Genomic DNA, 25,632 nt, shown 5'->3' with positions numbered 1-25,632 from the left:
ACAGCATTGCTCAGCTCAAGATGCAGTGTCACTCCAGCTCATGATGCAGCCTTCAGCGGTGAGTCAAAGGAGCTTACAGTAACTTCTAGATGAAGGTGGGAAAAATCCCTCAGAGCTGGGATTACTTCAGTGTTTACTCTGGTAGGACATCTGCTTGGAGATACCCATGGCTGCCAATTTCTTTTTCTGATTGTGATGTCTGGAGTGCAAAGCTGAGGTCTCTCAAAGGGGCAGTGAACAGTCCAACACAGCAGCTCGTCAGTGAGTGTGGGGGCCGAGTGTGCTGAGAGAGAAACCTGTGGTGAGAGCCTCCCTCCCAGCACTGTGCTGTGCTGGTGTTCCCCAGGACAGACAGACACAAGCTGCTGGGAGCTGAGCATGCTTTGGGGCTCTGGAATCTTCTCAGGGTAATGCACTGGGAGCAGAATGAGGCGAAGGAGGCTGAAGCATCCACCCACAGCAACTCACTGCCCTGAGAGGGAAGCCGACTCCCAGCTGCCTCTGAAACACTAACAGAGCAGGAATTTTTCAGTAGCTGCTGAGTACTCATGTTTTCCAAACTGTTGTGGTTTTCCATTTCTTTCTCGAAAGCACTCAGTAGTGTCAAGAGGCCAGTCATCCATTCATGAAAGGGAATCTAAGTGTGTTTGAGTTTTGTGAATGGGCTGCTGAGCAGCTGGTGTCAAAGAAAACCCCTAGAAGTCAGAGTTGGTTTCTGTTCTATTTTGTTTCCTTCACTCACCTCCCCCAGAGATCAACCTCACCTTGTGTGGAACAGGAGAGCATGGCCAGGCTTAGCCTTGAGCCCACCCCTCAAAACGAGATGTTACCAGGTGTCCCTCGAAGAGAGCAGGGGACATTTTTGGGAGCACAAGGGCGGTCAAACACCCGGCTTCAGGGAGTGTTAGGAGCTGGAGCTGTCCCTGCCCATGGCAGAGGGGCTGGAACTGACCCATCTATGCCGCGATCATTTGCTGAGGCGGCGGAGCTGCGTGCCGCCTGCTGAAATTCGTTCCTCACCTAATCTGCGTGGCTCCCATCCACACTAAATCGATTTACTCTCAGGTTTTCAATTATCAGAGCTGAACCTCCCTGAGGCAAGAGCATCACGACAACTTCTGTGGCCAGCGCTTCCCGGAGCCGGCCCCACGGCCACAGAGGCCCTTCGCGGGCAGTGCGAGGCCACGCGGGGCACCCGCCCCCGCACAGGCCGCACGGGCGGTGAGGCCGGTGCTCCCCCCGGCCCCGGAGCTGCCAGCCGGAGCCCTCGGGCCCTCCCAGCGGAAGCGGCTGTCGGCGCTGCGGGGCCGGGCTGGGGCGGGACGGGCGTGGCCGCTGCCGGCTTCGGGTTCTGCCGGGGCAGTCACCGTGCGGACGCTCATGTGGCTGCTGACCTCGCTCCTGTGCCTCTCACTCCTCCTGGGTAAGCGGTGGGGACCCTTCCCGACTCCTTCGCTTTCTTTCCTCCCTGTCTCCGTGTCTCCGTGCCCCCGGGGCAGCGGGAGCGAGGCACCCTCGGCCGCCGCTTCCCGGGCGTTCGGGCGGGCGTGTTCCGGAGCCGGGCGCGGCGGGGATTTGGGAGAGCCGGGAGCCCCGCGGTGCCCGGGGAGCTGCCCCCGGCGCCGCCAGCCCCCCACGATCCCTGTGACAGTGGCTCCCGGCGGGACGGGCGTCCCCGGCCGCTCCTGCCCTGCCCAGGGCGGCGGGCACCACCGGGCGGCGGCTTCCGACCCGCGCCTAAAACCAGAGCTGTGTATCGCCCTGTGCATCGGCCATCCGCGCGTTCGGGAACTCCCCGCCCTGTTGTCGGCACGTTCCTGTGCCCCGTTTGTTTCAAACTTGAGTTAACGGGAAGCTTGGGGTGGGGATATGTGTGATTTTTGTGGTACAAGTAAATGGTTACCACTAACTGCTGCTGAAATACTAGTCAAAGGGCTTCTTAATCCAAATGCCACCGCTGTGCCTTAGGAGCATAATCCTTACACGCATAGCCTTTGCACTGGGCTGTGAACGTGAGGAGGATAAACAGAATCTGCTCATTTTTGAAATTGAATTTTGTTCATTTGAACAAAATCTGTTCATTTTTGAAGATGGATGTACAAATGTTCTTGTTATCAGAGCGAGTTGCTATTGCTAGATGAACCAAAAAGCATGATTTAATCTATGAAGACCTTATCATTCCTGTAGTCTAAGGGATTTCTTCTGACTTTGGGTTTTCGATTTTTGTTTTGGTTTTCATTTTCTTTTTTTTTCTTTCTTTTTTTTTTTTTTTTTTTTTGCTTTGGGAGTTTCATGAATGTGCCTAAAATAGGAGCTGTTGTATTCCCCTGTTTAAAAAGGAACTTCTCTGTTGCTGAGAGCTCGGAGCACCTCCCAGTGATTTCCTCCTCATGCTATTCCTGAGGTGCTTTATTTAATTGATATGGAGAGGCCCTGTTCTGTAAGAGAGCATTGGGGGTCCCGGTGTGCAGGGAGGGCCAGGGGAGAAGCCGGGACACTGCACGCTGCATGAGTCTGCCCATGTTAAGCCTTACCTGCAATTTTTTATCTCATCTGCAGCGCTTTTGCTGAGTTCTAAATGAGTGTGACTGAGGCATGATTAACTGAGTACCTTCTGGTAACTTTCTCTGTGAGTCAAGGCACTTTGTTACCTTGCATTATGTAAATTGGCGTGCCGCTGAGCACTCAGACCGTGTGCTATAGATTTGCCTAGAGAAAAAAAATTCCAGGTTCCAAAGAACTTACAACTGAAAGGAGGAGGTGATGGTGCTTAGATATCTAGAGAGGGTAATTGTGGCTGCAGGTATCATAATGTCCTCCTTTGATGAAAAACTTAGCTAGTTCTGTTGCCTTCTCTGTAAAACTTTGATTCTAAAGTGGTTGATCAGGGTGGAAGATCTGGAATGCAAACACTTTACTGTTGTTCACTAAACTAAATAGCCACGGTTTCCCACCATGTTCTTGTTTGTATGCTTGCATTATTGCTGTTATGTGTGTGTTGACTAGGTGTAAATATTTCATGTTCATTTTAACAAGGTAAAATAATCCATCATCTCTCCATGTGAAAATCAAGGCCCTGAATCTAGTTAATGACGTAAATCAGTAGCAGTTCAACTTGGCCTGCAAGTTTCTAGCCTTGCAAACACCTGTTCTAAACACCAGAATGCTTTTGTTAGATCCTCATCCTTTGTCAGCTTATCAGCTTTCCCCTCCAGAATCCTTTCTCCATCCAAATTCAAAGCCCTGCACTTATCCCAGTCACACTGCTGAATGTCTGGAGTAGGGGAGAAGATGTCCTTCTTCATTCCCTTGTGGAAGTCAGAAGTTGCAGTGTAGCTTTGGTGTCTTCAGAATTCCTGCTCACCACATAGGGATTCCTGCTTTTCACAATGCCAGGCTAAGTCAGATTTTTATCTGGTGAAACCTCAGACTTGTCAATTACAGCAAAAAACCTCGTCTCAAGGCTATGGAAGGACTTTGATATTAGACCTACCAAGAACATGCTCATTCAGTTCTTGGAAGTTCAAGACAAAACTCTGTTCAGATCTGGGATCCTGGATGTTGTCTGTGGGTGGAAAGAAAGTCAATGTGGTATCTGTGGCCCGGTTTGGTGAAGGAACCCACAGGGTTTTGGGGCTTCTGCTGGTCAGAGTGACCCTGAGATACGTACAAGCTTCTTTTTTCCCAGCCCGGTCATTGAAGAAGGAGTCAGGATTTTTCTGTTCTCATTCTCAAGGTTGTTTACTGTTTCTTATCTATAACATTGTTTCTCCAACCCACCGAGGGTTGAGGCACTCTGCCTGCCCCGGGGGCAGTGTTATCTTTTTATACTAAAAACGACTTGTAAACTATTTACAATAACTTCCCAATGCCTATCACCTATGTTAGACAGTGAGCTTCTACTCTAAACTAATCTAAAAGTGCCAACATCACCCAGAACATGAAGGCTAGGAAGAAGAAAGAAAGACAGGGCATGCCCAAATTCCTCCATCTTGGGACCCTGAGCCCTCATTCTAAAAACCCCAAAAATCTATTTTTCACCCTGTGATAAAGTGACTGTCATTCTACTTAAACTTTCTTGACTTGTAATTCTTCATATAAAGGTGGTAATTGGTTTTTTTGATTATGCTAAATCAAAGGCATAGGGGTCTTGGGCTCTGTGCCAAGGTCTCTGAGCCCCCTGGGCAGGGGCTCGAGTCCTCCAGGCAGCCAGAGGAATTTCCTCCGTTCCAACAACAGAACAGAGGAACAGAACAACAACAGAACAGAGAGATCTTTTTGTCCTTTCTGTGGAGGAAGTGAATAAGTAGTATCACGCCAAGAGGGGCATCACAGTGCAAGCCACACTTGTGAGGATGTTCTGTTGCACTGTAGGTACAACCAAACTTGCTTTAGCTGCATCAAGATCCTGCCCCAAAAGCAGAGGGCATATGGGAAGTAAGCTGGATATGTGAACTAGAGACTAGAGCATCTAGAAGCATTCTGCATCTCTAGTAATGCTCATCTGAAAGCCACACAACTTTTTCAGTGTTCTGAAAATCAACTCTTTTTTGTGCAGTATTTGTTCTTGCCTTCTAGTTGTTGCATATTTAGATGTATTCCTGAATGCCATTTTCATTGTATGATTGCATTAATGGTTGCTTTGTTTCTCAATTTAACTTCTTTATAAAAATTGAGTTAAACTGAGAAAACATGGGTCACCTAAAAGCAGAAGTTGCCATCTCCAGTCCTGAGCACACACTAACAACCTGAGAGCTGATAAAAAAGATTTTTCTTTCAGACTTCTTCTGAGAGTGACCAGCATAGAAAGCAAACTTCCCTCAATGTGGATTTTTGTGTCTATGTCATTAGGCAGTTCAACAAGTTTGAGCTTGCTTTGTTTATTACTATTGTTAATTTTCCTGTCTTTCTTTTTTTTCTCTGTACACACAAATATATCTTCCTTTCTAAATTTTTAAAAATTAGAAAAACACTGGGGTTGCTCAGTGTTTCTTCTGTGTCTCTGCACTCCATGAGGGGTGTCGTTTGTGGGAAAATCTGGACTCCTAACAAATTCAGGTTGTTTGTGGAATGTTATTATTTTGTGTGTTGCTAATAGAAATGTCAAACACAATATTAAATAGTATAAATGGAAAAATCAGTTATCAGCACTGTGAAGCTGACACCTACTTGTGTTGTTCTGTCCCCTTACCCTTGAATCTTCCTGAACAAACAGAGGAATTATAATCAGTTATAAATTCCACACATAGAGGGGAAAAAAGTCAAACTAAACCTTTGCTCTCTGCTAAAAAACTCTTGACAAGAGCTGAGGTTATGTCATATTTAAACCAAAATGAAACAATATTTTTGCCATTGCTATTCAACACTACAGGATGAAGAGAGTGAAATTTTTTTCAGATAGTTTCTTGCCTTAATGTAATTAATGGTCTTAGACTTTAGAAAGTGAGGATCATCTCTGGATTGCATACACTGACTCCTTTGATCTTGAGTGTGTTAAAGGTGTTCATAAAAATGGGTGTACCTTTGTTTATTTTGGGGGTTTTTCTGTTTTTTTTTTTCTTTTGTTTTTTCCTTACTAGTCCTCCTATCTGTTTTCAGCCTCAGGGGAGCTTTTGGGCCTGTTCAGGGTAGTGTGACAGTGGGCTGGGTGATACAGGGTTTGTAAGGGACAGAGGTTGTAATTTGGAGTCTTTTTAAGCTGGTGCTCCTGCAGGTTGGGAACAGTTCCTGCCTGTGGCATCAGTTTGTGCCATCCTTTATAAGTAGAACTGCAAAGATGATCTGGCTGAAAATGAACCTGATTAAAGGAAAGAGTTACCAAGACAGATTATTTTCCCAGTGCCATTGATTTCAGAGCCTACATGAAGATGTACAGCACAGGAAGTGCTGCTGTCTGGATGCTGGAAATAAGTGACCAGAGGACTTGGAATCATGGAATGGTTTGGGTTGGAGGAGACCTTAATGATCATCCAGTTCCAACCCTCTGCCATGGGCAGGGACACTTTCCACTGGACCAGATTGCTCAGAGTGCCATCCAGACTGGCCCTAAACACTGCCAGGGATGGGGCATCCATTCTGTGGGCAACCTGGTCCAGTGTCTCTGGACTGCTCTCAATCAGCTGCTTTTTTCATAGTTCAAGGCAGGCATAAATGCAAGTCAGTTCTGTCCCTAAGCAAAGCCCAGACACTGTAAATAATCAATAATCTGCAGGACTCAATTATCCTTTGTAATAGTTTACCAGTGCTGAAAGTGGTGATTCCCAGTCCTCTCCCTCCTGGCCTGTTCCAGTGCCCAACCACCCTCTGGGTGAAGAACCTTTTTCTAATATCCCACCTAAACCTCCTCTGGCACAACTTCAGGCCATTCTCTTGGTTTATGTCACTGGTCACTGCAGAGAAGGGATCAGTGCCTGCCCCCTCTCTATGCTCTCACTCTTGTTCTTCCACATGTCACCACATCCTCTGCATTCCATGCATGAGCACTGGTGTTCCCACAGTGAGTCACATCCGGGAGTTACAGTCCTTCTGTGGGTATTTTTGTTATTTCTTTAGTTGGAGTGGGGATGTGTGTGAAGTATGGTCTGTCAGCAGATTGTGCTCTCTGCATGCCTATTTCACTGCAGGAACAGGCAGACAAAAAAAGGGAGAAGGAGGAATTGGTAAGTCATCCCCATGCATGGTTTAAAAATGACTGGGTAGCCTCTACATGGGAATGCTGCCTGTTGTTGGGCCCTTGCTGAGGATATGACTGAAGGTATGGATTTTGTGGTAGGGAGGGACCCAGGGCTGGTGGTAGATGCCACCCTTAGGTCTGCTTTTGTCCAGGAGAACAACACACACATCTCTGAACGTGCTGCAGTGTGCAGGAGAACACCTCTGATTTGGATGTTACATGTAGGATTGGCATTCATTCCTGCACAAATCTGATTTTATCTTGCAACAGCCTGGGCTGCTGCCACAGTTTATGGTCATCTGTGCTCTCTCTCCCCTGGCTGTAGCTTTTGTCTGTGCTTTTACACCATGGCTCTAAGTGCTTTCTTTCTGGAGTTTGGGAAGTGGGTTGTGTTTGTGCCCTGGGGGGGAATTCAGAGGACTATGGTTGGTGAATGTTCTCATAGTCCTTCTGGCCTGAACATTTATTTCAGGGTTTTCTGCCCCTGGTGGTTTTCAGAGCTAGGAGGGAGCATAATTGTCTGTGGTTACAGTTGCTGGGGGATTTCAAAATTCTAAAAAAGCTGAAGAGAGGGGGTTAGTTGGGAAGTTACAACAATTAAAAGAAAAATTTACTCTTTAGAAAGTTCTACTCTTGAAGCAAATAAACTGCTTATAAAGGCTTTTCCACCCATTTTCAGCAGGTGGAATGTTAGTGTCTTAATAGGAGGGATAGGAGTAATAGGATAATAGGGGTAATAGGAGAACCTATCTGCTGCCTGTATGGACCTAATTTATACCTATATGCATATCAAATAGGTATTTGAGACCAGAAATATTAATGATAGCATTAAAGATAAAAAGGGCTTAGCTTACAGATGTTTTCCAAAATAACTAGGCTTTATGTCAGCTCCAAGAAAAATAGTGAAGCAAGTCAAACCAGGTAGACAAATATGGTAATGAAGCATTTATTGCTGGTAAATGGAGAATCAAGTTCAACTTAGTTTGAACTGAATATTAGTCTGAACCGAATCTTTCAGCATTTTAGCAGCCTGCTAAAATGCTGAAAGAGTCAGAATTAGTCTGGAGAGTGTTAAAACTCAAGTACAGCACTGGGGTGTGTGGGTCTGGCTGCTGGAGAAGTGAGAACAGAAGATGATGTAGACAAGGTGAGATGGTGGGTTTGCAGAAGAGGCTTTACCCACACAATGTTAGCTCCTCTTTGTCTGTGCCACTTTGAGCATGTGATTTGAGTGGAAGGAAGGAACACAAAGACTTGACATAAGAAGGAATTTGAAGAGGGTTTTAGGAGACACAGGAGCTGGTAGTCTGATGGTTTCTGTAGAGGCTACTGGAGGCCTTAGCACAGCACTATTTTGTTGTGTGAACTTTATATCAGAATAATAGGCTACAGCAAGAAGAGAGGGAGAAGGCAAAGAAATTAAAGAAAAGGCAGTTCTAGCCTTCCAAAGAGTGTTTGAGAGAGTATTTGGTTGTCACTTCTCCCTGTTTGCTCACCACTGTGGAATAGGAAATATGTTTCCATATAAAATCAAGTAGAAAAGATGGGGAAGGGTTTCTCAGGAATTTAGAAAACATGATGACACATACTTTCCCAGAAGCTCAAAGATGTGTGGTTATGAGCTTATGCAATATTTCTGTATGATTTCCTTGAAAAAAGGAAGCTGACGGCGCTGAGTGGGAGACTTCACATTTTCACTAGAACAGTGAAACACGGAAATAAACCCAGAGATTGGAGTTCTAAGGTGGGAGGAGATTACTGTTATCCTTGAGGAATAACCTTTTCCTTGTCCTGCTGCTGGGAGCCCTGAATGCCCTTGGGAGGAGCTCATCAGCTCCTTGCTGCCAAGTCTTTGTTCCACCAGCCAGCAAGAAGAGAGTGTGCTGAAGACAGCACATTCCCCTGTGCCATGCAGAACCCGTGCAGAGAAAACGTGGTTTTTTTTCAGCTCTGCTTTCCTTCAGTTTCACTCCTGGGCTTGAAGAAGGAAGAACTTTGCTCTCATAATTCCAGCCTAGCACTTATGCCTAACTGAGAGTGAAGACATGGAGCGTTTACCCAGATCAGCACCCAGATGTAGAAAGTTTTAAGTAGTTGGCTGAGCAGTGGTGGCTGTCCTTGCTTGTGTTCTCAGGGCCCAGCAAGCAGCTACTGTCCTTTCTGGAGGCTCTTGTCAACAGCCACTGTGGTTTGGCTTATGCTGATGTCAAGCCACCACAGCCTGCTTGTGTCTGTGAGCCAAAGCTACCTAGAGGTAGAATTTCACAGTGGGAAGAGCAGGGATGATTTCTCCATACCAGAAATACCAAAGGTCCTTAGGCAGTGAGGGATGACTTCTTGAGGAATACGCACTCCTGGAATTTGTCTTTATGAGACAAAGGTCTCTAACAAGGCTTTGTCAGATCGAAATAGTGTTCACCCTACCCAGTCTCTTGCAATCTTGTGGTCTCCAGACACAAAGTCTGGAGTTCCTGAGTTCTTTTTTCTTCTGGAAATCATTAATTGAGATAGGTGGAAAGAGATGCTCAAGTAAAATGTTTAAATCCACCTGAACAGGGGAGAATGCAAAGAAAGCAGATAGGTAGTGTTGACAAGATGTGGGTGTTGATAGCTTTACCCTGATTACTTCTACAATCCTTGTGCCTGGAAAAGGTGTAGGTGCAGACAAGAAGAATTTGCAAACTCCAGTGGTGTGAGAAGAGTGCTTCCGTGGGTAAATTGCAAACAAATTGGATATTCCATAGAAAGTAAGGCATGGAGGAGATGTGTATGCAGTTCTCTAGCCAAGCACACAGAAGTGTGTTTGTATTGCTTGTGTTCATTGTGCTGTCAGAGAAAGTCTGTGTTTCTATGGGGTGGCAGAAGAGCTGATGGGCACTGTCCTTTGCCAGTGGGAAAGGAAGGCCTAGCTGATGTTCTGTCTGCCAGAATATAGGAATTGGTGTGTCCTTAAACTGATGCAATTTAGGAATGAATTAAAAAAAAAGATAAAACCCAGAATACTAGCTGTCACTGGGAACCAGTTGGCTTGTGGAGTAGACATCTGAAATATTTGTTTCGCCATGTATAGCAGCTGTTTAAAGGGAAGTTTTACATGCTGCAGATTGGGAATCCTGCCTTAATGTGAGACCTCATTTGCAGCTTAACCATGCCCTTCCTTCAACATAGAAGTAAAAACCAGCTACTGTGGACCAAAATAGATTCCTAAATGCAAGTGTGTAACTGGAACTCAATACCAGAGTGTTTTTGTCTATGTTCCTGTCTGGCATGGCAGTGATCTTGCAATTGTTCTAGAGCCATTTGGAGCTATTTAGAAGCGGGAGGTGATTGCTGAAGACTGAAGCAGAGACACAGAGATGTTGTTGGTTTTAAGGTTGTGGTCCTTTCCCCACAGCAGGATTTTGTCTGTTACATCAGTGTGAGCAGTTTTTTTTCCTCTATGTAAATGTAGCTGTTTTCAATGAAAATTAAGGAAAAATCTCTTATCTCTCTTCTGTTGTGGTTTATTTATTTATATTGAATGCCTGGGCATTTTAGCAGAATGTAATTGATTCGAAGCTGAGAGCAGTGGAGATTTCTGAACAGCTTCATTCTTGCTGACAGCTCTGCAAGATCTCAGAGGATGGGATGCTGTTTCACACATACTGGCTGTGAAATAAACTTGCTTAAGTGACATTTCAAGGGAAATCCCTAATACCCCCATGACTTCAGAGCAGGTGCTTTGAACTCAGTAACAGTTTTGCGTCAGAAGTGTGCTTTTTACTAACTGTGAATATTTTCATACTGGAAAAATTACAGTTTATTTGATCAGCAGGAACTTCAGTGTGGGTGTTCTGCAACAAGATCCTCAAAGAGATTTTGGTGGTGACAATTCTTCATTTAATGTTTTTCACCAGATCATGGGCAGGAAGCCTAATTCAAGTGCACAGAGGGAAAGTACTGAAGATAGAAGGGCTTAGGATAGGGAAGATCATTGGGGCAATTGTTCTGCCTGGGACCAGAATGTGGAAACTGGATTCCTTTGCCATGCTTGTCATACAATTGTGCTGTCAGCCTGGGTTTGGGTAGTTCTTACCTGATTGTGTACCTTAGTTTGCAACTTTGTGATGTACTTCTAACCTAAATTTGAATGTATCTGATATTGAATAGGGCATTAGTCAAGCAGTGTTTTATAAAACAATTGTTGAAGTAACTTTTTCTCCTTTCCCCCCCTATAGCACATGGCTACCAAAAAGAAATAATTGGCATCATGGGAGAAAATTTTACTTTTCCAGTACAAATAGACCAAAAAATAATGGAAATTGTCTGGAAGAAAAACAAGCATAAAGTGGCTGAATGGGAATATGAAAACAAACCAACATATTATGGTCGTCTTGGCAGTAGGAGTGTACTTATGAAGAATGGATCCTTGACTATAGTTAACTTGGAGAAGGATGACGCTGGCACATATGAGTTAGTGTACTGGAATTCTGTGGAAGAACACAGCTTAAACTTCGAACTTGTTGTGTTAGGTAAGTACTGGAAGAACTGCATAAAGAATGTGAAGCATTATTCACTTTAAAATGTCTAGAAAGGGCATTGTTTATTTGTTAAGGAAGCAAACAGAAACAGAGGGGGCTGTTCTTTGTCTCTATTTTTAAATGGCTTAGCCACTTTGAACAAGTTTTCAAAGGTAGCATCTCATTTGTGTGCCCATCATTACTCACCTTGGCATGACTTCTAGAACGTGTGTAGATGGCACACTGCACTTTCAGGTAGACAATGAAACTTTTTGAGCAAGCTGACCAGGTAATCCCAGGCATGATGTATCTATTAAAGCTATTCCTGCAGGCATATTACGCATGCCTGAACACCTGTGGCATCATCCTGTGCAGATCTACTCAGCCTCACTTGTAGTCTTGGGGAAATATGTGTGACCAGTGTGTCTGTTAGCCCTGTGGATGGTGAACCACAAGGACTCTTGGACTACGAATGGGAGAACCACAAACAGGAGGTTTACAGGTCACTTTCAGAAACACATTTCTCAGGCATATGTGCACATACCCCCACACTTTTGTCTATGCACTCTCCTGCTGCTTTTGTTGCTCCAGCCCTTGTCCTGTGCTGAAATTCTATATAGTTTATAAAGTAATAACTAAAGTAATTAGAATGTTTTAGAAACTAGTAAAAGAAATGTAGAAACTAAAGTAATATAGAATGCTTTCTCTCTATCTAGATTCTCTTCCAAAACCTGAAATAAATTGCAGCACCAGTGATGATGAACTTGTATTAAACTGTACAGCAAATTTTCAGGCATCTCTGAATTACACTTGGGAGCTCAGTAACAATCCACACAGATATCGGAACCAGGAGCTTTCTGTCCCTTTGAAGAATGTTGATATTACCTCCAATGCTACATGTATCATTAAATATTCACAAACAGAAAGGAGCTCTGAAATCTCTTTGATTCAATGCCTTCCAGAAGAAAAAGGTAATAAATGTGTCATGTTGCAAACATAGGTCTGAGGGGTTTGTTTGGGAAACAACATGGCCTTTGTAAGGTTTCTCCTGACTTCCCAGGAAGTTGAATTTCAAGAGTAAAATGCACCAGAAGTGATTTGTTGGCTAAAAGTGTGTATAAAATTTGTGAAAAGTATGAGGATGACAGGTTGATCCCCCTGGAAAGATACTTTTTGCAGGGATCTCTACAGAATAAAACCTTTAGCTGTGACTTGATTTGAGTAATAATAAAGATTAGAAGGTCTTAGAAGATCTCTTCTGAACCTTCTGGTCTTATGTAATTAATGCTAGGAACTTGTCCTCTTTGTACTGCTCTGGAGTACAGTACATGAATTGGAGTGAAACTATTCAGCCATTTCAAGTGAGTCATCTAGCAGCCATAAGATAAAATAATAAATAAAATAAGATAAAATATTTTCTCATCTAGCATGTGTGTGAGTCAATGAGCATAGTTCCTTCCTCCTTCATGGAGAGGTATAAGATAGAAAAGAGAATGTTCCTCCTGTTGCTTATTGCTTTGGGACAGCCCTCAGCTTAAGGCTTGAATTTTTAGGGTTTCTTTAGGCACAGACTGAGAATATGCTTGGAACCATCTGGTTTGTAGGGTGCCTAAGGCAATCCCTAATGACAAAAGTTCTCATTTCTGTGCAAAAGTAGTTGTCATGGTTTACTAGTACAGACTTCTTCCTTTACTGGATAAACTTGTCAGATGTGAGGCATATGGTAGGTTGACCTGGCTGGCTGCCAGGTGCCTTTCAGGCTGATCTGTCACTCCCCCTCCTCTGTGGGGCAGGAAGGAGAAAATATGATAAAAGCCTCATTGAGGCAAGGACAGAGAGAGGTCATTTGGCCATTACTGTCATAGGCAAAACAGACTCAACTTTGGGAAAATGAGTTTAATTTATTGCCAGTCAAAATCAGAACAGGATAATGAGAAACAAGAGCAAATCTAAAACACCTCCCTGAAACCTCTCCTTTCTTCCCAGCCTCAACTTCGCTCCCAATATCATTACCTGAGCAGGTCTCCCTGAGCAGCACAGGGGGATGGGGAATGGGGCTTGAGTCAGCTCATTATACATTGCCCTTCCTCCTCAGGGGCAGGCCTCCTCACACTCCCCATGAGCCAATGTGGGCTCCCTCCCACAGGAGACAGTCTCCATGAACTTCTCCAACATGAGTCTTTCCCACAGTTCTTCATGAACTGCTCCAGTGTGGCTTCCCCACAGACTCACAAGCCCTGCCAGCAAAGCTGCTCCAGCGTGGGCTAATCTCTCCAAGGGGTCACAGGTCCTGCCAGGAGGCTGCTCCAGTGTGGGCTTCCCAAGGGGTCACAGGTCCTGCCAGGAGCCTGCTTCAGTGTGGGGTTCCCAAGGGGTCACAGGTCCTGCCAGGAGCCTGCTGCTGCAGTGTGGGCTTCCTAAGGGGTCACAGCCTCCTTTGGGCACCACCTGTTCTGATGTGGGGACCTCCATGGGCTGCAGGGGAATCCCTGCTCCAGCACCTGCACGTCCTTCTGCAGTGACCTTGGTTGTCTGTCTGTTGGGCAGATTCCCTCACATATTGTCACTCCCCTCTCCCCCTAGCTGTTGTTGTCCAGCAGTTTTTCCCTTTTCTTAGAAGTGTTATCCCAGAGACACTGCCACAGTCTCTGATAGGCTCTGCCTTGGCCAGCAGCACATATCCAGCTTGGCATTAGCGCTATCTGACATAGGGACAGCTTCTGGCATCTTCTCACAGAAACCATCAAAACCTTGCAGTGGAAACCCAATACAAGATATTTGCTGAAATTTCATTTGTTTGAAATCTGGCTCTGCCTTTCATAGGAGTAGCCATTGCCTTTCAAGGGGTAATGTGCCTTCACTGAAATGAGGTGCTTAACATGTAACTGTCCTGGAGATGGCTCAGGGTTTTGCTAATAACTGAGTCTGGTGCATTAATTTATTGAGGTTACTCTTTAAAAATAGCTATAAAATATATTTGGGGTTATAGCTCTACTGAACTAGTGTATCATTCAGTTACTTTCTAACTAACCAGTATGATTTCCTTTTTAAACAGGTGTTAAACATGGAAATAGTCTTATTTTCCTCGTTATTGTACCTATTACCCTAATTGTAATCCTAGGATTCCTGTGTTGGAAAGGTATGTATAGCACTTCCTAACTGAGCTTTATGTGCTTCCAGATTATACTCATCTAAGGCTCTGTAGAATGTGTGAAAATTTCTGACCAGCAAGTGTTTTGTAAAATCAGTAGAAGAAACAAATCCAACTTAGGCACAAATGAATAGATTTGAAGGAAATAATGTACTGGACTTTCTTGCATTCTGACACTGGGCTCTGAGTCCTAGGAAACACTGCAGTTAGTATTTGCATAGTTCTCCTTCAGACTGGGTGTTTAATTTACAGTGTGTTTCTACTTACCAAGTATGTGTAGCCTCTCCTGTTCTTACCTGAGTGTGTTTTCACAGCCTGATTTTTAAGAGCATTATAAAGCTGCCTTCAAGATCCCATTTACTGGTGGGACAGGCTTGTACCAGATCTGAATATCATATGTTGAGTCCAATCTGACAACTCAGTGTGGCCAACTGATAAATGGGACCTTCTGTGCCTCCTGACAGCTTGTGTTGCCATCATAATGGAGTTCTGAATTTGTTTTTTGATCCATCCCTACACGGAGTTCAAGTATCTTTTTTGTAAATCTGACCATTTAATCAGAAATAGTAATTACAGCCTAACACTCTGTATCTTTTTCTGCCACGTTTTTGGATTTCTGTGTTGTCTTCTGACTTGAAAAAGAGGGGCACACCATATTTTCTCCTTGTATTGGAGAGAGTCCCAAACAGGAATATATTTCTTCATCCTATGCTGCTTTGCATGGAAGATTCAAGTTGACTTCCAGATGGGGCCACCACTTGGAGGTAGCTGCAGGGTGAAGAGTGCTGGAGGCATCTCCCATCTGGGAAGGACTAATTGATGATATTCTGATCAGGACATAAATAGATATATATTGCATGTGGACCTTCTCCTCTTTATTGTCCATTGAGTTTCTGTTGGCATAGAATCATAAAATAAACTAGGTGGAAAGATATCTCTGGAAGTTTCATCCAACTTCCTGCTCAAAGGATGATCAACTTCAAAGCTAGATCAAGTTGCTTAAGGCCTTGTCCAGTCAAACTTTGAATAGTTCCAAGGGTGGGAATTTCCCCAGCCTCTTTCAGCACGTGTTGAAGTGCTGAATCACTCTTGTAGGGAAGGATATTGTCCTTATTTCTGTTAGGGATTGCCCTTTGGCAACTGGTAGCCATTGCCTCCTATTTTTTTCTGAGAGGGGTTTCCTTTGTTTTCTGTCATTAGTTGTAGACTGCAGTGAGCCATCATGCTGTTATCCTTGTTCTTGAGGCTGAACAAACCCAGTTCTCTCAGCACCTCCTTGCACAGCTCCTGAACCTAGACATCTTGGTGGACATTTGCTGGACTAACTTAGAAACATGGTGTTTTTGCATTAATTGGGAGACTAAAACTAGAGAAAGTACTCCACATGTGGTGTCCCAAATATTGAATAGAGAGGAGGAATTATTTGTGTTGATGGGCTGACTGTGCTTCTGCTAACACAGCCCAGCATTTGGAAGCCTTCTACTGCAAGGGCACATTTTTCTGTGTAATGTCGAGCTTGTTCATGCTGTCAGGTCTTTTCCTGCAGAGCTGTTTCCTAGCCAGGCAGGTCCATGGGCTGACTTAAGAGATTCGGTCTTTGTTTGCCTTTGAATAGCACACCTTTTCTGCCAGCACGTTTCTCCAGGTTGTTGAAGTCAGTTTGAGTGGCAAGCCTGCTTTCCAGCATGTCCCCTGCTCTCCCCGGTTTGATGTCATCTGCAAGCTTTCTGAAAGTGCCTTCTGTGTCCTTATTCATGTTGGTGGTGTTAAACAAACTGGTCTTGGTGTTAACACACAAAGAATGTCACTTAAAACTGATCATCAGTTAGAATCAAAACAACTCAGTTAATTCCCTTGAAACAATAAGGGCTTGAACATGTAAGAAAATAAACCTGTTACACCTTGGTAGGATAAGCATTGCTTATACAAGGTATAATCAAACAGCAGAATAAGTACAAGATATATAATCAGAAATTGTTAAGCTCCACCTTAGATTTGATTAGATGTGTTCTGACTTGCTGTGGCAGGAGACCCATTCTGTTGATCTCTCACTGACTGTCTTTCCCTCAAAACACTATTTCATTTTTTGTTCTTCCTCCAAGTCAAGTATTCAGTTTCATGTTTTCAGTGAAATGTATTATTTTTTGGTTCGGGGGTTGGAGAGGGGGATGGAATGGATGGAGGCTGTCAGCAAGCTTCCAAAGAAGCAAAACTTTGTAATTTCTCCAAATATTCTATTTGTGTGCAGGTATAATTAAACCTGGAAGAAGGACTGCTCAGAATAATAGTCCAGTGAATGGCTCAGGTAAGATAGTGTCACAAATGTGTGGAAATCAGACTGATGCTTGGTCTGGGCTTGTCAGTTTTTGTTGTGTCATTGTAGTCTTTCATTAGAGAGGTAAAGGAGTAAGTTTTCTTTGAGTGTAGTTATTTTGTTTCCAGGTCATTAATACATACTTTCTAAAACAAATAAATTTCTTTATAGGAAAGCATGAGCAACTTAACCCTTGTAACAGTCAACAACAATCTAACTCAGAGAGAGGTAAGAAATCTGTCTTGGGGTATTAATGTTTCTAAACAGCTGCTCTTGGTTGGAGCAGGGATTCTGATTTGCTATTTCCTTTTTTGCAGGGTCTGAGCTTTTGAATTGGTTTTCAAAGTGGGCGCATGCAGAGTCAAAATCTCACTTGAGATCCAATATTGGATGATTATAGGGACCTGCACCTAGTGAATGTGTTAGTGGGGCTGGCAAAGGTACTGACAGTGAATGGCCTGAGATTTTCCTGGTCAGCAGCTGTCTTTGGAGGTGAATTACCTTTCTAACAATAGAGAACTGGGGCTGGCCTCAGGTTGAGGGCTGGAAAAGTGCACACTGTAGAGCAATCTGTCATTCCTCTCTTCCTGTCCAGATCTTTGCCTGGGCTTCTGTCGTCAATTCTAATCTGCATTGAGTTGTTTGGGTTTTTTTTATTTGGAGGATTTTTGTTTGGTTGGTTGTGAATTTTTGTTTTGTTTTTTTCTTAGTGGTTTATTGAAGTGTTTTGGTTTTTTTCTACTTCCTTAATTTGCAGCAAGATCGTGCTGTTTTCTGGCTTCTTGTGTGTTGGGGTGTGGAAATCACTTTATACAGTGAGCAGCTAGGGAAGGAGACAACTCCTTTAGTCTGTGCCCCTTACTTAGGAGTGAATTTGGCTATCATATTCTAGCTTGTTGAAAGGACTGTGGTCTGTTATAGGAACCAAACAAAATTAACCCCCAAGACAGTCAAGCAGATGAGGGAAACCAGGGGAAGATTCTTAAGAAATATTCTGTTCCCAGCCCAAACAATGTTTCAGTGGGGAATGGCCAGAGCTCCTGCCATCAGGTGCAGGTTCAGTGGCCTCTTGGACTGTTCTGGTGTTGAGCTCACAGTGCCTTCATGTGGGTGTCCAGTCTGGTACCTTACATTTGTTAAAGCTGTGGTTCTAGCCCATGGTTCAGAGCCCGCTGAAGTCGAGATTATGTATGAATCCGAAAGTGAGAAAATGAGGAGGATGGGTAGGAAAAAAACTCCAGTAAACCCCCCAGAAACCCTCATTATGGTACTGCACTTAAATTTGCTTTATAATGTTTCTATTAAAGATTCTTTAAGGTCTGCAACGAGCAAGGGTTTAAAGTTACAGTGTTAGTGCAGCACAGATGAAGCAAAAAAAAATAGATGCTGATTCTCAGCTGTCTCTGGCTCTTTTTGGCAGATCTGTGCAGCTTTACCAATAAATCTACATGGGCAAGACTTTTGTAAAGTTGTAGGCACAAATATAAACAATGTTGGTCATAGTCTGGGGACCTTAAGTGGTTGCTGGAGGGAAGCTGCATTTGAAATTAATTGTGAGTCCTTAAAGTGGCATAACATAGTGGTTCTCAGGAATATCTTTAAAAGGTGTTATAGTGAAGTTGTCACTTTAGGGCTGAGTTGCATATTTTGCAGACTATTGTGGCAGAGTTTTCCATTCCCCTGTTGGCCTAGAAGAACCTGTTGCCTTAGGAACAGTAAATGTTGATGGGTAGATCAGTGGAGGAGAAACAAGAAAGACCTGGAGGCTGGGTTTGGTAAACAGCACAGAGCAAACACCTTGTTGGGGCTTCACCTTCCCTTTTGATATGATGAGAATGATGCTGCTTTTGCCATCTGTGGGGAGAAGAAGTAAGCATGGAGGAAAGATAAGAGCCTCAGCACGCCAATCTAGAGATGGGATGCTTAGCAGCTTGCAAAATTCATATTTGGGAGATACTTCATCCAGAAATGTGGTTCTCTAAGGAACAAAGCCTGCTACTGTATCTTCCTCTTGCTTTATGCTTTAGGAAAGTCTTTTGACTGCATTCATCAGGCAGTTAAGCAAAGCCCCAGTTTTGTTTTCTTAATCCAATCACTGTAAATTTCAAGGAAGTTCTGGGACCTGTATTTTTTCTAGAAGTTCTTTTAATGCCAAAGGGCTAGTGAAATTGAACATTATTGTTCAATTTGAGAAAAAAAGTCATTTTTTTCCCCAATCTTTTGCACTAGTGATTCATTCACTCATTAACTCTTCCACCATTTCCACAAGTGGCTGATAATAAGGGGTTGGGGAAAGCAGAAGTATTTCCTATAAAGGAAAAATAATCACCAATAATGACAATAAGGAAAAAGAAACTCAAAAAAATTCAGAAGTCCCTGGAGTTTGCTGTTTATTCTTCCTGCATATATTGTAGTGGGTATGGAACAGCTTTCTTTCATCTGAAGAAACAGGGGTTGTGTAGTTGATGGTGGTTATGGTGCACTGCAGGATTGTGTTATCACTGGTGTAACTGTTTCCATATACATGGGTATAGGAAAAGGAGGTTTATTTTACACCTGAGTTACAGTAGAAAGGAGAGAAACACACAGTTCAGGCAAGAGAAATCAGGTCCATAGATAAATGTTGTCCATTTGGACACGAGATGCAGAAAATAAAATGCTTTATTTTGTTGTGGATAGAATGGGAACATCAGGCAGGGGAGTCAGAGCACCTCTGTGCAGTGCAGCCAGCATCACCTGGGGAACAGGCAGTCACTGCTCCAGGGGTGGGAAATAGCAGGCAAGGCTATGATGTCCTCTGAACAAAGCAATTTCAAGCAGGGCTTTTGCTGATAGCACAGCAGTACTGAAGGTGCAGAGGGAAGGTGAGGCCTGTGCTGGGGAGGGGCAGAAGCCATGGCCTGTGCTCCTGAGGGGCTGCAGTTCCCTGACCTCTTTTTGTTCTCTGATCTCTTCAGACAGAGCATTGGATGGGAATGAGGAGGCCCTGAAAGACAAGCTGATAGTTGAGAATGGTGTAAATCAGGAAGGTAAGTGCCTGTTCTGTGGAGCAGTGAGTACTACTGGCCCAGCAGTCGAACTGGCCGTGATCCCTTCATAGAATCCTAGAATCTGGTGACTTGGAAGGGACACATCAGGATTGACTCCAGCTCCTGCCCTGCCAATGACACTCCAAAAATCACACCATATTCCTGAGAGTGTTTTTCAAACACTTCTTGAACTCTGTCAGGCTGGGTGCTGTGACCACTTCCCTGGGGAGCCTGTTCCAGTTCCCAGCCACCCTCTGGTTGAGAAACCCTTTCTTGATATCTGGCCTAAACTTCCCCTGACTCAGCTTCATGCTGTTTCCTTGAGTCCTGCCACTGGTCATGAGAGTGAGGAGATTGTACCTGTCTCTCCTCTTCCCCACATGAGGAAGTTATAGACTGTGGTGAGGTTTCTCTTCAGTCTGCTCCAGGCTGAACAGACCAAGTGACCTCAGCCACTCCTCATAAGACTTCCTCTCCAGACCCTTCACCATCCTCATGGCCCTCTCCAGGAGCCTTTTTATATTGTGTATGCACACAGTAACCGGGCAGATGGCCATGATATGAATGAAGGAGGTAGTGCCTGGACTATGGAGCAGTCTTTGTTCAGTGTGACTTTTGCCTCATGCCACCTAATAGGTGGCACCACAGGCACTGAGCATTTCCTGTGCTTGGCCTTTACAGGGTGGGTGAGGGATTGTGAAGCCAGTGTAGAGTCAGGAACGGAGGAGAGAAGGAAGGTATTGGATGGTGATCCCATGGGAGTAAGGCATGTTGGTCAGGGTTACTATTGTTGCCAAACAAATGGTCCAAATCCAAATCATATTGTTCTTGTTCCAACTGGGGCAGATAGGCAGAGTGCTGTGAGGTCCAGGATTGTCTGAGTATTGCCTTTGTCCTTGCAGAAGTACCCCAGGATGCAGAAGGTGAAAATGGGGGGCACCCAGACAACTCCTCCAGTTGCACTAAAGGAGGTATGTGGGGTTGAAGCTCTCTGTCTTGGGAGAGTATGCTGACTGACACTGAGAATAATTTTCCTTTCTTGAAAAAAAAAAGAAAAATGTCATTTTGTCTGTTGTACAGTGCTTACTTGAGTGGTGTAACCGTGGCCCTCTTATACTAATTTCTGATTTTTGTATTGTAGGTGAGTGGTCACCAATCCTTTTGTGATTGTCTACCAAATCAGTAAAATTTTTTGAACATGCACACCCAATTTATGTGTATTTATAAGTTATATACAATTATTACCATACTAAAGTATGACATACATTATAAAACATGCACAAAATAAAAGTTTAAGAATTATAATGATGAAATAAATAGTACTTATATTTTAAAAATTTTATTACTGGTGCAAAAATGCTTTTTTCCTGCACCACAATGGATTGCCCTGTGCACATCCACTTTGGAGTCTGCTGGTGCAGGTAATCCATTTAAACATTCTCAAAATGCACAGCAGTGTGAATGCAAGTGGCACCTTACTGCTGCAGGGTTTTTTGTTCTCCCAAGTTAGATACTTCTGTTGAATTGCCAGCCAAGCGATCACATCTATAAATTCTGATATTTGCTGAAGACAATGTTGAAAAGAGGGGTGAAAAAATCTCTGAATGTAAGAAAACATGGATGAATGGGAGGCTGGGAGAGAGTTAGGACTGAGTGTAAAAAACCTGACTCTGTGATGCAGACAAAACTGCTGATGAACTTGTCATGAAACCAGGAAATGGACTTGGAACAGTCTGCATAGCTGCAGAGGAAGGTGTGGTGTGTTGTAATAACTAAGATCCTGTTAGTTGACAGTGAGTAATACTGAAAGCCAAATGAAGCATCTCAGTATATTATTCCTGGTCCATGTGACATGCTGCTTTGCTGGGCTAAACAACTGTGCTCCTGAGTCACCCTTAAAGGTTTAGCATCTGGAACTGCTCTGTTATGTCATGCTGAGGCACCAGATGCAGCTGTGCTTGCTTCGGTTCTGTTTGCAAACCACGTGAGAACAGAGCATTTTGTGTGTTCTGAGGGTAGGGAGTGCGTATGAAACCTGATGCTTATCCTTGAAGTTGTAAAGTGACAGAACCCTATTTCATATTCAGACTCTCACTGCACAAGGAAATAGCACACACACACACAACTGGCTTTTTGGTTGTGTTCTTCAGTATCATCACTAAGGTAAAGCAGTAAATCTGCTTGGATTTTAAACACACAAATCATGAAAATACTTCAAGTCTATCCAGGGACCTTGTGAGAACCAGACTAGGGACAGCTTTCTTTTTGTCATCATCTACAGAGTTGTGTACCATATGTCAACATCCTCTGTCCTCCTACACTGTCTCCTGACATCTTATCCTGGAGTGATGCTGAGCTGGAGATTAGTGGAAGGGACAGGTAGTGCTGTCAAAATGGGAGCAAAGACCAAAGGATGTGTCCTGGCACATCCAGGTGGCTCCCCAGAGTTGCTATGTGTGTAACAAGGTGGAAACAGTGAAGTAAGTGGGCTGGTGGGTACTTTTTTGGAAACCAGCCTGGTTAGAGGCTGATGCATGTTTCATGTGGTGAGTTAGGCTGGGCATGTAGTTTTGAATTTCCTGCGCTGTAATTTCCCTTGGCCTTCAGTCTCCTTGTCAAATAAGAGCTGTATTTTCAATCCTCAAGAGAGGAAACTCCAAAAGCACCTGGCATTATTGTGTGGAAGAAATAGCAGCAGCAACACAAGCATGTGTGATGCACAGCTGATATTGAGATCATGGACATAAAACATTTGAATAGAAGTGGTGTCTTAATTGCCTGATTATGTGATCCAAAGTCACGAAGTCAGAACAACTTCACAGGTTACCAGCTGCTTAGCTGGTGGCTGGCAGTAAGTAATAAATGTTCTAAATGTGATCCAGTTGCAGAGGAATGTGCTTAATCATAAACAGAAAATTTGGGTAAAATGTTTAGAGGCTATCAGCTACCATTGGTCATGTACCTGCCCTGACTGGATTGTTAACAAGTCATGGGACAGTGTCTTGGTGCATCTTCACAACCCTCATTAGTATCTAAAGCCTGCAGTATTCTCATGTACCGAGTTCAATTTCTAGAAGAAAAGACATAGTAATTTACCTGTATGCTTTTGTTATTCTTTTGTTTCAGATCTTAAAGCATAAGGAAATAATTGCTTTGTTGCCCAAACAAACATGGAAGAGAAGCAGTAGAATTCAGTGATGAAGGAGGTGCTACCTTTTCCCTTCCACAAGCAATGAAGTTGTCAGACCTTCATCAAGAAGCCCCTTGAAGACAGGCTGAACTGTTTCCAGTGCCTATTTTTCTTTCCTCAGGAAAAACAGCCTCCTTTTCTAGTGTTACTATGTGAAGACAAATAGGCCAAATCATGTACAAAATCTTTTTAATTGTTTTGTATATGGTTTTTTTGTATATGGGGTTTTTTTTACTAACACACTAAAGCCTCTTTGTCATTAATATTTAGAGATTTACAAAGTTTTATATATGTGCATGAATGTGAACAAATAAAAAACTGATCAGCTTTCACTTTTTTATCAGTACCTTTTTACAGTCAGAAAAAAAACTTCATCCTTCAGCAGGCCCACATGGTGGAAGTCTGCATTTTCTAGTTTTGGTTCTAGACAAAGCTATGTCCTAGATTTGCCAGATGCCTGGCAAATGGATCATCTCCTGACAGTGGTTCATTCTGGGATAAAACCACATTTCAGCTTGTTTTTGCACTGTAACAAAGCTGTTATTAACAGCAGGTTTGGTCTTTTTCTAAAGCTTTTTATATTTTTTGAACTTTTAGGACTTTTTAAGCCTTTGCTCTTCATATTTTTTGAAGAATGTCATCTCATTTCTACTCATTCCTAGGAAATAATAGTATTTTTTTTAAGTTGCCTGAGACTAGAACAAAAACTTGAAAACTGAGGTAGTGTATATAATGAAATTTAAAAAGAATCAAAAAGAAAACCACCATGCATTAATGCTTTCAGAACATCAAGCTATGGAGTGCTTTTCATTATGTTTACATGCTGACTGTTTATGAAAGTTGAAAGCCAGTTCAGTTCATTTTGAACATGGCATGTGTGAAGAATCATGAAGGTTTGACACTGGTAACCAAAGATCAGAAGACACTGGTAACATTCAGCTTTCCCCTTGTTTTGACTTTTGCCCTTTCCACTCCCACAATTTTTTCTTCCATTTGCAGCTGCATGAGTGTACAGCTTGTATACTGTACACTGTGCAAACATTCAAAAGTCACTTTTGGTAGAACCTTTTCATCTACTTCTCTCTGTAAATATTTGTAATTTATTTAAAAAAATATTCAAGATGTAAAAAACTTTGTCATGTCTTTTTGTAAATGTACATACATTTTTTATTTAACCTTAGAAGTTACTAACTGATCCCCAAAATAATCTTAACCAAAGTGATGTATTTTATCCAGGTTTTTTATTTGTTTGTTTGGTGCTGTGCTTTGGGGGGGTCAGTATTCCTGACCCAAGTGTCCTTCTCTGTTCCACTTTCAATAAATTTATCAGGATAATGCTGTCTGCTTGTTAATAATTTTTTAACAAGTCTCCACACAAAGATATCCTTTGTTGTGGTTATCATGTTAAAAGTAAACCTGTAGCTTGTTTTCCTGCTTAGGCAAAGTCTTTTCTGTTATTAATGTGAGAAATAATAGTAAAAAATTATTAGTGAAACTGGCTGAAACTACTCCCAGAAACTATACCACTTTGTGTCATGGTCTCCATTAATCCCGTGCAATTTCATACTAAACAACACAGAAAGGTCTCATATTGTGTGGTTTTGAAAATTCTTTGACTCCTGGTATAGCTGACATTGTTTCCAAAGCAAGAGGCAACAGCCTTCAAAAATAGTAAGCAGCTGTGGTTAATTAACCTCAGTTGCTGGAAGTCTTCAGAATAGTTTGTGGAATTTTGGAGGTTGATCAGAAGTAGAAAAACCCATTTACATGGGAGGCTGACATAAAAGCAAGAACTACAAGCTTGACAGTCTCTCACTGCCAGCTGTCACCCTTTTACCTTGCACAGGTTCTTCTGTGCATGAGGAACTTCCAGTAGAACTGCACACCACAGTTTTCAAAGCAACGGTGAAGCTTTTTTTTTTTTTTTTTTTAATTGGTATTGTTGTTTCTTTGGGTTTTATGAGGGGTAGATTTTGGGGTTTTTTTTTCCTATAAGGATGTGAAGTCAGACATTTGGGAGAATAAATTCACCTCACTTCCTGCTGGTTTTGGTGACAGTATTTACAGTGCCATTCCCTGTGTCCTTCTCTTCAAATGTTCCCTCAATAACTAAAGAAGAATAAACTTTGTTTTTTGTGAAAAGCTTGTGTCCGATCTTACTTTGCAGTGAATGGAAAACCAGACAGTTTTCAATAGCAGAGAGTAGAAGGTCACTCAAAATGCAGCTTTTTTTGGCCTGTGAGCAACTTGAACCCAGGAAATGCTGGTTGTATTCCAGGAAGTGAGCCTGCCCTCTGACATCCCTGATGCTGGTGGTAAGACCTGTTTCTGTTAATAAGCAAACTCACAGTGAGTAGAAGCTGCTGCTAAGTAGTTGTACTCACAGTCTGATTGATTCCTTGGTCCTGACTCTCCTTGCTTTATACTAGCTTTAGCCTATGAAAGCAGTGCCTACAGGAGATGTTGCTCCTAATTAATCCCAGAATAAATGAGATCAGAGCTCAAAATCTGCTGCAGAGCTGAAAGTGTGAATTTTGGTCACAAAACCCATAGTTGGGCAGGCAGCTTTGTGTTGTGCTGACACGCCCAGCTTTCAGTTTGCAAACACACTGTGCTGGATCTCTCTGTGCTGGTTGAAAAGTTGCATCTTCCATACATTAGCATTGGCTGCACAATTGTTGGGAACAATCTCTTACAGATTGCAGTGTGAAAGCAGTCCTGTGAGTTGAGACAGCCTTCATCAGTGCCTAAGAGATAGCTTCATATGGAGCTGCAC

General features: G+C 43.1%; 1 protein-coding gene across 2 annotated transcripts; it reads left to right on the top strand.

Annotated features, from left to right (window-relative positions):
- Window positions 1-1,346: 1,346 nt before the first annotated feature.
- Window positions 1,347-24,835, top strand: LOC131572292 (uncharacterized). Of its 2 annotated transcripts, XM_058825412.1 has the most exons (9): window positions 1,347-1,423; window positions 10,891-11,184; window positions 11,889-12,143; window positions 14,228-14,311; window positions 16,572-16,628; window positions 16,809-16,865; window positions 19,595-19,666; window positions 20,569-20,637; window positions 22,793-24,835. In XM_058825412.1, the coding sequence occupies exons 1-9, from the start codon at window positions 1,381-1,383 to the stop codon at window positions 22,804-22,806; spliced, it is 945 nt and encodes a 314-aa protein (XP_058681395.1). In that variant the 5' UTR covers window positions 1,347-1,380; the 3' UTR covers window positions 22,807-24,835. The 2 variants fall into 2 exon arrangements, with proteins under 2 accessions (XP_058681395.1, XP_058681397.1); XM_058825414.1 differs by lacking the exons at window positions 19,595-19,666; window positions 20,569-20,637; window positions 22,793-24,835 and adding an exon at window positions 16,955-17,049.
- Window positions 24,836-25,632: the final 797 nt, after the last annotated feature.

Source organism: Ammospiza caudacuta, chromosome 2 (genome assembly GCF_027887145.1).
Source record: "Ammospiza caudacuta isolate bAmmCau1 chromosome 2, bAmmCau1.pri, whole genome shotgun sequence".
In the NCBI taxonomy this organism is placed as follows: domain Eukaryota; kingdom Metazoa; phylum Chordata; class Aves; order Passeriformes; family Passerellidae; genus Ammospiza; species Ammospiza caudacuta.
Note: the sequence above shows the minus strand (reverse complement) of the source record. Positions and strands in the feature narration are given on the sequence as shown.